General features: G+C 53.1%; 1 protein-coding gene across 1 annotated transcript; it reads left to right on the forward strand.

The window, feature by feature from the left end:
• The first annotated feature begins 1,142 nt into the window (after positions 1–1,142).
• PERM1 (PPARGC1 and ESRR induced regulator, muscle 1) lies at positions 1,143–7,221 on the forward strand. The gene is made up of 3 exons (XM_050909632.1): positions 1,143–3,195; positions 5,183–5,299; positions 7,142–7,221. Exons 1-3 carry the CDS (start codon positions 1,143–1,145, stop codon positions 7,219–7,221), a joined length of 2,250 nt encoding a protein of 749 aa, XP_050765589.1.
• Positions 7,222–16,003: the final 8,782 nt, after the last annotated feature.

Here is a 16,003-nt window from a genome sequence, read left to right on the forward strand (position 1 = left end):
GCTATCAATAGGCAAACAATGCTCCTGAGGCATGTTTTTGTCACCCTAGAAATGGGTAACCTACGGACTGAGGCAGAGAGGTGGGTATGTTGAAAAAAGAACAGTCGCTGCCATCCAGATGTCATGCTCCGCCTCATACTAAAGGCTGTGAGCTCTGTGGCCTGGGCCCCTTCTCTGCTGGCCATCCCACGGAGCAACCCCAGGCAGAGGGCAGAAGCGAGCAGTGGGCATCAGGAGGGGTCCCAGATACCCCAGAGGCTCTGGGACAGAAACACATTGGCTGGCACCCTCACATCTTCCCCACCAGCTTCTATATATGGGCCTGCCCTCTCTGAACCCATCACACTCGGATCTCAAGTGACACACTGGGGAGGGAGGGGGGTGTGTGTATTTTTAGCTTCTGAATGGATCTGTGCTGGAGCCGAGCTCTCTGCCCCCATCAAGGGTACAGCATCATGTTGTGCTGGGAGGATTTTCCTGCGTGGCTCTTTGAATGGCTCCATCACCGGCTCAGATTGTGGTACAGGTAAGATGCAGCTTTGTGATCTCTCTGCTTCTTCTCCTGCCTCTGGATCCCCCCTGCTGGTTTGGGCTCTGTTGCATCTCCCTACCCAGAGCCACGGGTATGGAAGGGGTTGCCATGGCTTGCTGAGATGTCCTTGTTTGGACTGTGCTTCATGTTAACTTCTTGCATGATGCCGTGGCAGCAGGAATGCTCAAGAGCGGAAATCCCCCACTTTTTAAAATGGGTTGTAGGCAAAAGGAGTAGGAAAGGGGTACGTGAGGTACAATGCTGCTGTGCTGCTGTGGAGAGAATCCCAAACCCTCTGTGTTGCTGTGCTCGGGGAGCAGAGGCAGAAGGGACCTGAGGGGGGTAGTAGTGGTCTCTCTCACTGCTGGCTGGGTTATGGTCCAGCACAGCGATACCTGTCCTGCTGAGTCTGCCAGGAGCTGCCCTTGCCTCCCACTGATTTCAGCTGGAAACGAGTGAGGATGAGTGAATGCGGATGGCAGGGAAGCAGGGCAGGAACCTGGGGGGAAAGGGTGAGGGGCATACAGCTCGGCTATGTCTGCTGATGCTGGTGCCCCCTCCTCATGTCCTGATCTCTCCGGCCCCCTCCCCTTGCTTTGCTGCTGCAGGCATGGATAACTTCGAGTACAGCATCCAGCTGAACGACAGGGACTGGGCTGAGTTCTTCTTGGCGTCGGAGGAATGCAACCTAGCACCGGCTGCCCTGGCCACGGCCGAGGAGCAGTGTCTCAGTGACATTGAACAAGGGGACGGCACGCCGGGGAGGGACTGCCACACCAGCACAAACGGGCAGATCGCAGCGAGGGTGGGCAGCAGGCCAGGGCCTGGCACGGGAAGCTTTGCCCCACGTGGGGTGCCCGGAGACGCCTCCCTGCGCTGGCCTGCCGGTGGGCACCTTGCCCTGCCGGAGCTTCTCTCGGGCAGCGAGGACGAAGCGGACCTGGGCTCGGTCACCAGGTTTCTGTGCGAGAGCGACAAGCCCGGCTGCCCTTCGTCCGCTCCAATGCCCAGCACGCAGGGGAGGCAGCCCCCCTGTCCCCCCGCAGCCGCCCTTGCCAGCCCGGCTGGCGGCACAGCCGAGAGCAGCCCAGGGCAGGACACAGCATGTGAAGCAGCAGCACCACAGTTGGCATCAGCATCGGAGAAAGGAGCAGCCAGCAGCAGTCAGGCCATGGAGCCTCCCAGCCACCCAGCTGGAACAAGTGCCCCTGAACAGAGAGGGGACGCAGGAGGGGAACAGCCCCGTGGCAGCCCTGTGGCGGCACAGCCGGGGGCTCCGGTGCAGGGCAGCTCGCTGGCACTGGCTGCCTCCCGAGAGGATTCGGCAAGGAAAAGTCCTAGCAGCGCTTCCCGCTTGGAGCCGAGGCTACGGGCACCCCCGTGTGACCAGCCCCTGAGCCCAGCCCTGGAGACTGCGCCCAGAGCACCCGGCTGCCCGGCACGGGAGGAGGCAAGTGGGGAGAGAGCGGGCGCCGAGCCGAGCTCCCCGTCTGGCTCCCCAGACGTTGTGAGGCCCAAGGTGCCAGGACAGCTGAGAAAGAGCCGCAAGCAACGTGGAGCCAGTGCTGCCGAGGCAGCCCAGGGGGACAGGGAGCCTGTGGGGGCTGTGGCACAGGGGACTGGCGTACCCATGAAGGCACCTTTAAGTTCGCCACTGTTCTCACGAAAGAGCAAAGGGAAGGAGAAGGCAGCCAAGCCAGCTCCTGTGAAGCTGGGGAGCGAGGAGGCAGGGGAGAGCAAACGGCTGGTGCCCGGCCCTGGCACGGATGAGGGCGATCCAGCTGTGAGCACTGCCCTGAAGCAGAAGGTGAAGGAGCCGGGGGCACAGCCCCTGGGGAAGGCGAAGGCCACCAAGCATTCAAAGCCAGGGCAGGCTGGTGGCTTGGGCGTACGTGACAATGTGCCGGTGGTCCCTGCCAGTGGAGCCGCGGCTCCTCTGGGAGAGGCATGCCAGGAGGCACCGGGGAAGCCTCTCCATCCCAAGAGCGTGGCGGCTTCTGGAGGGGATGCTGCTGAGGGAGCTCATGGGGAGCGTGCAGCTGAGACCCCCAGGGAGCTGGGCCCTCCTTGCTTTGCAGCCGGGGCCTCTGCAAGGGCAGACACCCTGGATGTGACTTGGCCCGAGATGTACGACTATTTGTTCTGTGACTCCCAAGAGGAAGAAGAAGGCATGGGGAACTCAATGGAGGGGGAGAAAACACCCTTGGAAAGGGAAATATCCTTGCCTGAACTGTATGAATATTTTTTCAATGAACCAGAAGGAAACAGGAAAAAAGTCAAGGGTAAAGACAGGAAGCGAAAGAAGTTCAGCAGCTTGGACCATGCTCAGCCGCAAAACGAGGATCCCAGCTTGGCTCCAGTCAAAGACTCCCTGGTTATCTCGGTCCCTGAGGTGTATGAACACTTCTTTCCAGATGGGCCTGGAAACGGGGCAGGCTGGAGAGGGATTTTCTCAATCACTCCAACCTCGGAGGTGAAGAAAGCTGTGGGGGCTTTGAAGTCCCTCCTGCAAAGGCCAATGCATCTCGTCAGAGGCCAAGCCCCAGCCTCCCAGGCTCTTGTGCGGAGAGGATCTGGAGCGAAGCTCCCTCTCGTCCCGCTGGCTCCACTGGGAAGAGGCCAGGCGCGGCCAGAAAGTTTGGACATGGCCCTTGCACTGACAGGTAAAGCACTGTTACCCCCTGCCCGCTGCCCCACAGCCCCGGCTCGCCGCGGCGCGTAGAGATGTGCCTCTGCCTTGTGTGGTCTGCCCTGCTCCCACCGCGCCTTGGGAAGCCTGGCAGCCAGCTCTGGCCCTGCTGCAGCCATCTCCACTCCAGCCGCAGCGGCATTAAGGCCACCTTACAGATGGGAGCATTTTGGTGGGCTCTGCTAGGTGTAACTGGCCTGAAATCACACTCGTGGCATGTTAACCTTGCCACATAGCAGCCCTGGGCTTTAGCAGGGGGAGCGTGGCTAAAGCCACCACCATGACATGCTGTGTTGCATTGGCTCTCTCTTGTGATGCTCACGCTTTCCCTATGCCAAGTGAGTGCTGCTGGCTAGGCCCCGCAGGCTGGCTCCCAGTGCTGCAGGAGGCATGGACAAGGAATCTGGGTATATTCTGTGCATAACTTGCTTTGCTCCCCGCCAACTCCAGCCCTGGCGCAGAGGTGGTCATGACAGCATGCATGCAACAGGCTGAAACTCAGTCTGGCTTGAAGTCCCTGTCCTAGCTGATTCAGTTGTCCCCCCTGAATGGATATAACTTACTGTGGATCTAATCTATTCTTTTGCACTCTGGCCAAGGAAAACTTACTGAAGTGGATAGCTGCATTAAACATGGCTGGTGTTATTGCAAGGTCTGGTAGAGATAGGAGTCCCTCACCCCAGTGCCATCCAACTGCCTGCAGAACCACATACCTGTATTTCTGAGGGGGGAATGGGAGGCAGATCAGCAAAATCCTTCTGTACCAAAGAACTCATGCCCCTGAGATAAGGCAATGGCTGCTGAGCTGCTGTCCTGTTAAGGCTGGGCTGCTAATCGATCTAATATTGGTGGGGGGAAACATGCGCACAGAGTGAACATGTCCAAGGCTTCCAGCTGAAAGAGGTGAGGGGGACTTTAAAACACACGCTAATTTGAAAAACACCCTCCAGAGACCTCAGAGGTTACCTGAACATTGACTGTTACTGGAGGCAGGTAAGAGAAACAGGAATAAAGGGAGAGCAAGTCTGACCCACTAGGACAGCCAGTATATTTATCTTAAAGCTTATATGATGCTTACAGCCACAGTGCCTCATAGTTAATATTAAAACCAAACAATGAATGAGTCATCCCAAAGGGTCCCTCAAAATAGAGTTTCCAGTCTGTTTGCACAGAGAAAAACCCCTTTGCCATGGTCGTAGCTAATTAATAAACCAGCTTTAATTAAAAGCCTGGTCAAATAAACACAGGAGCAAAAATAACCTACTCTTGCAACATGTCTTCAAGTTGTGCCAGACTGGGACTCCAGCAGAGAAAGAAATGCAGAGCACTCAGGGCTGTCTCCCTCCCTGGACCTAGCAGGCGGCGGGAGTGAGGTGGGATGATGAGCGGAGAGATGCTGCACATTGGTGCTTCTCGGGGGCATATGTGTTGTACTAGAGCTGCGTGCGTCTTGGGGCATTGTCTTGCGGGAAGGGGACCTTGCCCAGAGGGACCTCGCCCAGAGGGACCTCCCTGCAGCCCCAGTGCATCGGCAGACACCCCAGGAATTGCTCTCTCCTAAATCTACTCCCCAGACCTGCTTCCAGCCACCACACAGGGGTGCGCTGGGAAGATATGCAGGGAGGTGGTAAGGCAGGCAGAGGTCCTGGAGGCAGCGTGTCTGCTGGCTGTGCCTCTCAGGGCCATGGAGAGCATTCACAAATATTTGCCTCGGGCTCTTAACAAAGTGTAAAACTGAGAGGGGTGAAAAATGTGCCCCTCTCCTTCGGAAACATACCTGAGTCCTAAATAGACATGTTTGACTTGACAAATGGTGAAAAAAGGTCTTCTGGGAGGGAAAACGTGTGACAAAGATGTATTTCTCTGGGAGTGCAAGGGACTCACTGCCCCATAGGGACTGGAGCCTGCTGTGGCAGAGGAGGCATCATAAAACCCCAAGCCTTGTGCTTTTCTTCTCACAGGGAGGCCCCAGGCTCCGCTGGCGCTGACCCACAAAGACATGTGCCTCGTCTTCTGTGCCTTTGCATCCTGGGCAGTGAAGACCTCCGACCTGCAGGCTCCGGATGCCTGGAAGACTGGTACGTACTGGTGGGAGAGGGGTGGGAAGGACCTCGTGGAAGACATGGCGCGGGGAAAGGCAGGGATGCTAACACACCTAACACTGCCTGTGGGAAAATGCAGTCATTTTCCTGCTTTTCCAAAGTGTTCTGTTACTTTCTAATACCTTCTCTCTCCTATAGAAATGGCAGTCTTGATTCCTACTCACTTACATTGTCCTTTCCCCACACAAAATGACTGCTGACTTGAACTGAGCCGTAGGACAAGTCTGTATTCCTAGATTTGGCCCCACTCCATCCAGCTTCTGACAGGGACCAGTACCAGTGTGTCAGGGGAAGAGAGGCTTCTTTAGGATCCCCGCTGGCTAGAAGCTGATTCGGGACCTCGAGTATGCAGTTTTATACTCCTTCATCTCAGCTGGAACAAATGCACATATTTTTCTAATGTGCTGTAAAGGTATAATCTTTTTTCTAAATACAGCTCAGCTGAAGTATTATCCTGGTGCACTGAGTCCTGCAAGTAAACGGAGCTCTGTCAGTTCCTCTCCTCTCCAACCACAGCATTTGAATAACTGGTGGGGAGAGAGGAAGCTCAGGCAACACGAATTAGCTGAGCTGTGGCACAAGGGGTGCGGGTCGCTGGATGAGCAGGGCGTGGGACAGCGAGTGCAGCAGCCCTGCCCTGGCTGCAGCAGCTGAGCGCGGTGTCCAGCCCATGGGCACCGGAGAGCCCCCGCCACGGGGCGAGATGCCGGGGCCAGGGCTTCCTGCTGCTTGTCCAGGGGAGGAATGTTCCCCACTAAGGTCACACAGGAAGCTGACACCCCGGGCTGAGAATAGCTCATTAGCTAAAGTTGCTCAGTGCAATCATCACAAGGAGCTTTTGGCCTGCTCCTCCTTGCCTTCTTAGTATTAGATGGTAGATGTGGCCTCAGAGAGGGTGTGAAAAGCGGGAGGGACATGGGCCTCATGCCCTCAGGATTGCATAACCCAGTGTGCAGTAAGCACCCCGGCGAGGAGGGGAGGCGAGAGACAGTTTGACATCCTGAACTAGCAATTCTCTTTTGGCATTTTAGGTTCTAACAAATTTAATTTCCCTGTCTATGTCCCAGGCTCTAACACGTAAATCAAAATCAAGTCTGAATTTAAACTGGGAAGTCCAAAGGCATGGCTTGGGTTCCCAGTTTTGCTTGGGAACAGATCAGGGGAATTTGACCTCTCTTATAAGCCAAGCTAAAAACATTAGCCAACAGTACAGAGAAGAGCTCGATTCTGTGTATAATCTCCATTAGTTATTTTTTGTATCTCTGCATTTTCTGATTCCCGGTTTTGGGTATTTTCTGCTTTTGGCTGGGATCAGAGTACCCACAGATAACCCACAAAATGATATTTTTCTTCCTGGTCCAAACAGAAGTAGAAAATGAAGGGACTGTCCTGAAGCCCTGGTGAGATTTCCTACTGTGGCCTTCTCATCCGAGATTAGACCCATTTAGATCTTCACATGAACCTGTATATATAACCCCCACCCATCTCTACCGCACGCGTGAAGTCTATGTTGTGTTTCCCTTAAAAACAGACGTTTCTTGTGAAATGGTGGTGTGATCCATGTGCCCAAAATATAGGACTAGATGTGGTCGGCCAGGCTGTGGGCAGCTCAGGACTGAACGCACTGGGAACAAGCACAGTGTGGTGGGGATGAAGAGCAAAGGCAGGAGGGGTCTGAGAAAGGGAGGGCAGCGACCTCCCTAGGTCCCATGGACCAGAGTGAGCCAAGCAGCTTGTGATCTTCAAGTTTGGAAAAAGATCTTCAGGTTTGGAGAAGCACCCAGACTCACTCTGGAAATGTGTTGGGCTCTTTTCCAGTGTTCCTGGCAAGTTTTGGCACGCTCTCTGCCATCCGCTACTTCCGAAGGCAGGTCAGAGAAGGACGCCCCCGGACCTAGGCTCAGTGCACACCAGAGGTGCTTCCCGAGGACAGGCGAGGACAGTGGAGCCAGAGGCCGGGAACTTTGTTCTTGGGCAGTGTGAGAAGCCTGGATCCCAGCACCAAGACTTCTTGGACCCATCCCTAAACGGGACAGGATGTCACAGGAAGCAGGATCCTTCCGGTGACAGTCCTTTAAAATACGGTAGGCAGTTTGTACCTGTACTGGACAGAAGAGGAGCCCGGCGTGGGCTGGCTCTGTTCTTTCTTTGCACACTTCTTGCATACTTGTGCTATCTCCCAGGAGTAGTCACAGTGTCTGTTCCAGGGCGCTGCTTGTCCATCCTCCCTGCTGAAGTCACCTGGTGGCAAAGGAAGGCACTGAGGTAGTGGAGGGAAGAGAGAGCAAAAGAAACCAGGAAAGTGCTTTGTTCCTATGAAAGGGTTGGGGTATCTGTGAAGGAAGAGAGGAGAGAGCTTTGGGGAAGAGCTGTCTCTGTCCAAACATGGTGCTTTGCTAAGCATGCGCCGGCTGCGCGCAGCTAGCTGGGCAGCAGCTAAAAGGGGATGGAGGGGCCACTCACTTGGCAAGGCCCAGGTCTCCCATGACCAGTTTGGCTCACTGCAGGAGGACTCATCCTCTTGGATTTCACTCCAAGAAGTCACGGCTTGGTCTAATGCTTCAGGAGGCTGAGATAGGGTTTCTGTTGCATGTAGCCACCTCAGCCCTGCTGAGCCAGAGCCGCGGGTGCGGTGTCTTTCCCTGTGGGTGAGGAGCACCCACTGCAAGGACACATCTCACTCCCGTAGGCAGAGGACGGGCAGGTGTCACGCAGCCAGAGCCAGGGGAAGGGGCAGCTGGGAAGGGCCCTGCAGGAGGCTGCGCAGGACGGGAAGGGGCTGCAGGGGCAGCAGGGAAAGGGGCTCAGCTCAGGGAAGCCTCAGGAAAGAGCCCTGACAAGGACAGGAGCATGTTGGAGAGGAGGAAAAGGTACGTGTACCTGTTTGGCTCTGACGATCACCTGATGAAGGGTCTAGATATATGACTTGGTCACTCTGCTGCCTCCCATCCTAGAGACATAGGGTTGGCTGGGAGGAGATGTCGAGTGAGGAGGTGCCGTGGCTGAGTGTGTAACCTTGTGGGGCTGGAGAGGGCTGGAGGGGACCCAGAATGGAAGGTGGGGTGAAAAATGAAAAGGAAGTGGTTCAGGTTCTTCCCTGTCTCTAGTGCCTTCCTGATCACTCAAGGGCATTATTCATGAGGGTTCTTCTTCACTCCCAAGTCTGGTAACAGCACGAATGTGAGATTTGTTAAGCACTTAGGGACCAGATCCACAAAGGTACTGGGGGAAATGTGCCCAGAATACCTGTGCGGATCTGCCTATGAGCTTTATAGGAACAGTTTGTGGCAATGTTTGTCTTATGAAATGAGAGAGAAGAGGTTTAGCTCTTTCCTTGTAATGCAGAGTGCCATGCAATTTTAATGTGTGTGGGGTTGTTCTTAAGACCATGTATTATTGCTGATAAGAGAGCACACTGTACAATTGTACAGTGAGGTATGTAGCAGTAAAGAGCAAGAGAGAGAGATGTACAGGCTCTATATGCACTATAGTAGCTGTATATCCAGTAAGAGGAGTTTTGTGGAGGAGGAGAACAGATAAAATATGCTGGAAGCTTCTAATAAAGATCTATCTCATTTAATACTTTTGTGTACATTCCTGTGTCTACATTGTTTGTGTGTGAAACTATTGAATGAGTACGGAGTTTTAAAGAATGAAAAATCAATCCATTATGTGTCTGTTGATACAAAAATGTAGGAGTTGATGTCCTGGTTGAGGAGCCCTGGAGGACAGAGTATGCAGGGAGATGGGCTGCTTCTCCTCTTCTTTGGCTCAGTCCCCATGCCTACCCTTCTGAGACACATCTTGGCTGCCGCATGTCGCTAACAGCCTGATCCAGAGAGCCCTGCTCTCTCTCCTGTCTCAAAAGCACTCAGAACTTGAGCAGAGTCCTGCTCTTGCCAGCCCCCCAGCCAGCTCCTCCCGGGGCCCCCTGAACAGATCAGAGAGCACAAGTCGATGCACAGCAGCAGCTCCCGGGTTCGGTCCATCGATCCTTGTCGCCTCTGCCCTCCCCAGTCCCCCTCGATGCAGCCAAGCTCTCCAGTCTGAGTTGCATCCAGGAACGCCTGGCACTGCAGCCTCAGGCGCTGAAAGATTTGCCCAGCAGACCTCGCTCCCTCCACTGAGCAGGAGCACGGCAGGCACAGGGGAGGCTGAGTGTTCGCATATGCTCAGTTTTACTGTTTATCCAGCCATAATCCATTAAGCGCTCTCCGCGTTCTCAGTGGCAGGTGGAAATACAGCAGCCTTGGCATGGCGGGTGGGTAATGGGGGAACAGCTGGAGGAATCAGGCAATTTCATTATGCAGGGCTTTCCTGGGAGACTGTCACACGGAGCTGAGCAGAGCAGAAGAAGGTCAGAGGAGGGCAGCAGACAGGTTTGCTGAAAGGAAGGGGTCTCTGGGACTGCCAGCTCCTGTCTCAGGGGGCTCTGGCTCTTCCTCCCTAGGTCCCCAAGCAGAGTGAAGTCCCCGGGGTAAGGGACGTGGCTAAATCCTGAATGGTCGCTGCTGACTTCTTACTTGGTTTGAATTTTTCAGATTTTGTGTTTTCTAGCCTTGTCACACAAATCTGGAGGAAATAATGGTTTCCCTTCACTTTGCAGGTGCAGGAACAGTTAATTTCCCTGCCAGCCATGTGCAGTACTCCCAGGTGCAGTGCTGGTAGTTAATAAATGATTGTGCTAAAAGTCACTGAATTTAATACTGGGCAAAATGGTTGGGAAAGCTGTTCTGGTTTGTCTCAATGTCTCAGGGATTGCAAAGTTGGCCTGAAGATCTCACTGGAACTGGGAGGGTTTCTGGCTGGAAACCATAATGTTGAAGACACTTTTGATGACATTAGCCCCTCCAGGGAGGTTTGGATGGGGCAAGGCTCTGTGCTGGGATGCGGGGAGTCTGCACGTACCCATGTCAGCTGGATCTTTTCTAAGCAATGCCCTTGCTTGGGGGACCCCATCTTCCCTGGGGAAGCGGTTTTGTTCTCAGCCACTCCCCACAACCCAAAGCTGCAGACGTTTGCTGCAATGGGGGTGCTGCCAGTTCAGCTCACTGCTTGGGCGCCTTGGGAGGAATGAGGAAGCTCAGTCAGTTGAGGCTGGGCTGGAGAACTTCACTGTGAATGTATAGCTGCTAAATCACTGCTGGGAAGAGACTCGTGTGTCCTCTCCTGCCGCCATTGCTTGAAGGCTCTGTGCGTGGTTTTTGCAGGAAGCCGACTTGTTCTGCTGCTTGTGAACAGTCAGGCTACAGCCAGAGACTACTGTCAGTTTTCCTGAACTGCACAGGGCAGGCATGGCACTGACGGGAGGCTGCAGGAAAGCTGCTGGGCAGACAACTAGTTTAGGAGTGTTTTCAGTGCAAGTAGTAATACCAGATACGATCCAGAAAGGAATCAGACCTAGATGTTGCAAGAAGCGGGAATGGTAGGTAATGCTCTGCACTCCCAGTGTCCCAGTCCATAGGTGAGCCACGTGCAGCTAAAACACTGCACTCGGGATGGGACAAGCGGCCTCCTGGCTGTCCCTGACCTGCTCGAGCTGGGAAAGGCACAGTGGCACCAAGAGCCTGTTTTCCCACTCTCACTCTCTCAATGCCTCTATCCTAGTGTTCAAAAACTCGTGCTAAGTTTCTTCCCAACAGAGTTCAGTACTCATGTTGTGCTGTAGGTAACACGAGGTGCCTGTCACCTCTACCAGCGAGTGCCCTTTGCCTGTCTGTGATAATTGGTGTCTGATCCTTTAGAGCTTGGGCTTGGAGATGTAAACGTGATTTGGCACCTCCCCCTGCTAAAAGTTAGCGAAGGTGCCAGGTGATCCATCAGGTTATAGGTGCATTTCACACTCCTTTTGATCTCTACTGGAAGAAGTGGATGAGATAAATATTTCAGAAGATAGACATTTTCAGCCCACTGCAGAAGCGAAAGGAAATATTGAAGGATCTTGTTGGTATCAGGAGATCAGCTCTGGGAGTGTCTACTGTGCTCAGTCAAGCAGCAGTGTCTCTAGTGTCCTTCAAGGAAACCAGCCTGGACTTGCCTGCAATTGTAATGCTTGGTTTATTCTCTGACCTTTTAAGCTCTCTCCTCTCCCTCCATGGCAAGGTCATCTTGCCTGTATCTCATCCTGGAGGGAGGAGCCGGGAGCTCACCATCTTTTGCAACAGCAGCAGCCACCACAATAGAAACGACCTTTTCCGTGCATCCTCGCTGCCATGAGACTGTTTTCCCTTCATCAAAGAGAGTGTCAGCGCTGGAGGTGGGAGCCGTGCCATCCCACCCCACTTCTTTGCCTTGCACGTAGCTCCCACATCTGACACCTTGTCTTGCCAAGCAGATGAAAAAGTCAGGCAGGTGCACCCTCAAGAACTGCCTCCGTATTTCATCTGGCCTTGATACATCATGTGCCACCCGGCTGCCGGCGTCCTGGCCTGGAAGAGGGCTGCGCCTCTCCCTCCTCTTCTGCAGTAGTCAGTTTTGCCGGAGCAGCTCCTTCGCTCTTATTTTTGCTTCATCTCTCTGTTATAAAACCAGAGCAAAGCGGCCCGGGGGCATTTCTGCTAGGCCATTTCTGAGTCATGACTGTCTTCTCCCCGCAATTCAGAGAGATTTCTGAGGGCTCGTGGTGCTGTGCCAGACCGGGGAGTGCCAGCACAGGGAGGCAGCGGGCAGAGCAGAGGGAGCAGTGACCTCCCTCTTATCTAGGACGGACAGAAACGCCAGTTGCTTTGGTCGTGAGAGCATGACATATTTTGGTGGATTCCCCCACCCACAGGGCAGTGAGGGAGTTGCTCATCACAGACTAGAGCAAATCCTGCACATCCTCAGCTCCTCAGGGGACTAAGGGCTCGGCAAGGGAGGCGCTGGGTTTTCCGAGCAGGAACAGGGAGCAGGTTTGCCCAGCAGGTCCTTCCCCAACCTCAGCCGTGGTTTCAGGCAGCCACTTACAGGCAGCCGGCAGGAAGAGACACGTTCATACAAAATGCTCACCAAGGAATTCCCAAACCTCAAGTGTCTTCGTAAACACAGTAAAAAGATCGGCAAGTCCACACACAGTGAAGGAGCGGGAGCTGGCCGGGTGGGCTGCTCTGCTGCAGCTACACCGTGTCTTCAGTTACGGGGGCTTTTTCTCCAAACTCCTGAAGCCAAAGGAGCAGGTCACAGGCTCCCCTTTCTTTTTTTAAAAACATCTCTCTGCTGTTTATTCTTTGAGCAAAAGAAGTTTGAAATTGCGGCTTGGAAATCAGAAAGCAGAGAGAAATACAGCAGCCCATGGTGTTTCGGTAACTGCTCTGGTTTTCCAGCTATGGTTTCAGAAGGGGGAGGACCTGATTCAGGACTCTTAGCACTTGGGGGGAGTTAGGGGGCTGGAGAGATCATTTGTCAGAGAGTGAATTGTTGGCAGCTAGTGTCATCTCATGCCTTTCATCTGCCTCTGTGAATAAAGATGCAGCTATCCTGTGACCAAGCTGAGCAGCAGGATGTGTACAGGCTTGCTGGCAGCTCTGGAGCACGGGGCCTGCAGTTTGTAGGTGACCTGGTTCAGACCATATTTCTGCTGCAGCCAGGCTGTGAAGGATGAATACGTTTTTCAGGAAATGAGAGGTATTTTGTGTGTTTACAGGTACTACAGTTTCCATTTTAATGCAACCTGCACTGAGACGTCTAGTGCCACTTTAAGTAAACTTTCTATTTTTAAATACTGAATCTGCTGAGAAGTGTGTTGGAGGAAAAGCAAGAGAGTGGGGGTTTTCATGGTCACAAGGCAGGTGTCCATGAACAGAACTCACAAACACAGCCCTGTTCCCATCGGCTACGGAGCCGCCCAGGTCAACATCTGGATAGGAAACCATCAGGGGAAAACCAATGGCCAGCAAAACCAAATGAACAGGGAAACCAGGCTGTGCTGAGGCACTTGGGTGTGGGTCTTGACCAATCTGATGCTTATGGGGGCTGGTTTGAAAACATTTTAGGGCTTGTACACACACATAAATCGCTCTGCATTAATTATACCAGCCTAGCAAAGCTGTACAACCTTCTGAAGTAGGGACAGATAGAGGCAGAGCAGGAAGACATGCTTCTAGGGGAGCTAAACCCAGCTGGGAAAGGGTGCAAGTAAAACTCCTTTAGCTGCTTGTATGGCAGGGGCTGTGTCATTATTTCAGTGGCAGTTTGTTATCACAATCCTTAATTCCTACAGGGTAGCAGTGAAGGAACGGCAGGGAGCGGGCCATAGTGGTCAACTGGACAGCAGCATTCAGGGATGGGACACTCAGGTCCTGTTTACACCCACAGCCCCGCTCTCTGTTGGTGCAAGCCCCTGACGGTGCCCGTTTGCTAAGGGCACGCTCACATTTCATCCCGAAACGCTATGTTCTGCGCCGGGCAGTGGCTGGAAGCAGCTACACTCTGCCCCAGAAGTACGGCAGGAACAAGGCAAGAAGTCAGGCACAGACGCACGAACACAGAGATGGAGTGCAGGACCTGAAATAAGAGCCAAACGGACCACGGCAGCTGCGCACAAAGGCGTGCTGGAAGCGTGAGAAATGAGCAGCCTGCATGTTGAAAGGGCAGCATTTGAAAGAGTGACAAATTTAGCCCAGATGTAGCCGGGGAGGAAAGTTGCCACTCTGGGAGCAGGACTAAAATTGCTTTAGAAGCTGTGTCACGTCTCTGTAGCATTTCGAAACCAGGATCTCACACCTTGCTACTGGTGGCCCTGTGCATGCCTGTGTCACTGTCACCGATCAACGTGATCACACATCGCAGCTTGGGAGAGCTGCTCACCAGGGGACAGATACACCGGGCTTCCATGGCCATCACATCCACCTCTTGCCTGGTTTTTCAGTTTCTTGAGCACCTCTGGCTGCAGCACAAACACCTGCCATCTTTCCAAGTGTTAGCACCTTCCAGCAGCCGCTGCTGTGGGTTGCTGTCTTGCACAGAGCAGTGTGCTTGGGAGGGCAAGCCCTCTGCCTGCCCTGCTGCTCCCAGCCCTAAGAGATTACTGAACTTTAAACTGAGGGCCGTATCCAATTCCTCACTGGTCTTCTCTGCAGAATAACTCTGCAGAGGCAGGCAGGACACCTGGTTTTCTGCCCAGAGCAGATGCAGGGACAGAAGTGGCCTACAGGCATCTGGATGCAGTCCTCAGGACGATATTTCCTTGCCGAGCAAGCCCCTGCTGTGGCCAGCTCCCCTTCCCAACTGGCTTTGTTAGAAAGTGGCCGCCATGAAGTGAGGTCAGACTGACAATACGGCAAAGGCAGAGCCAAACCCTGCACCGTCTGGCAGCCCGCGGAGGGCTCAGCTCCGTATCTGACCCTAGCGCTGGGGCTGGCCAGTGCCTCCCACTCAGTTCACCCAGGTTTCCCCCAGGCTAGAGAGCAGACGGCACAGACCATCCCGAGTCACAGCACAGCACGGGCATTCCCAGCTGCACAAGTGCATGGAGCCATTTGGAGTCACCGACTGATTTTTACAGAGCACCTTTCCAAGACCCCCAGAACACAGGGCTGAAGCAAAGTCTGATTAGCTTTGGCATTAAACCTCTAGCCAGGTCTCGTTGCCTGACAAACACAGGGGAGACTTTGCTTTAGGATTAGGTGTTTACAAGTTCCTGACCTGAACAAGAGACAGTCAGCACTCTGGAAATCCTCCTGGGCCCAGGGCCCCTACGTCCTCAAGGGAGGAAGGGCTTTGCAAAGGACAGCAGCAATGGACAAAAATTCACCTCCATTAAACCAGATGATGGCAAAGAAAGAGAGAAGACAAGTATTCCAGAAGAATATGTATTGCAATTGTCCAGTCTCACAGAAATCCACCAGGGAACTTTTACAGCAATAGGGAGGGGCTTTTCCCTTTTGACCCATTGCAGAGATCGCTACTGAAACCCAATTAAAAAGATCATGGTGACCATCTTCAAAGTCAACGTGTTCATAGGAGCTCATGAGCATGGCTGTCTCCCAGTATACTATGTGCTTCTGATGTTCCCTAGTGCAATTTTGTTCTGAATAAATAGATTCTTTTGGGGTTACGTTACTAGATACAATCTTCCCAAAGTGAGAGTAAACTTGAAACAAAACAATAACAGCTAGAAGACCCAAACCAACACACACACACGAATGTGCAGACAGCTGCCCATTCTACAGTACTGAATGTCATCCACAGCTAGAAAATTAAATAGATCTTCAACTCAGCCACATTTACACATTAAATACATATAATCCACTCAAACCTTGCATGTAAACTTTGTTGGATACCTTCTGAAAAAAAAAATATACAAGTACAATGTAATATGTAGATATTCAAGTACAAAGAGCTCCTGGATTGTTTTGTCTGCACCAGTGAAAGAAAGAAAATAGAGATTTTGTTAATATGTTTGGTTTGCAGCCTCTTTAGGGAACAAAGGTTAAGAATTTGGAGCCTCAGGTAAAAACATTTGGATTTGCTGCTGACCTTCTATGTGCTAAAGGATCTGGCCTAAGAGGCTGGAAAACGATAGTACTGAGACTCTGTTGTTTGTGTCCTGGTCTTGCTGCTGCTCTGGAGGGGGGAAGAGAGAGCTTGCAACCCACACTGGCATTGGTCTGATCACTGGAGTGTTATGGCTGTACTGGAGTCTGGCTTACAGTGAATTTTCTTCCTTCCCTCCCTACCTAGGTATTCATAGACAGCATTTAG

Source organism: Gymnogyps californianus, chromosome 21 (assembly GCF_018139145.2).
Source record: "Gymnogyps californianus isolate 813 chromosome 21, ASM1813914v2, whole genome shotgun sequence".
In the NCBI taxonomy this organism is placed as follows: Eukaryota; Metazoa; Chordata; class Aves; order Accipitriformes; family Cathartidae; genus Gymnogyps; species Gymnogyps californianus.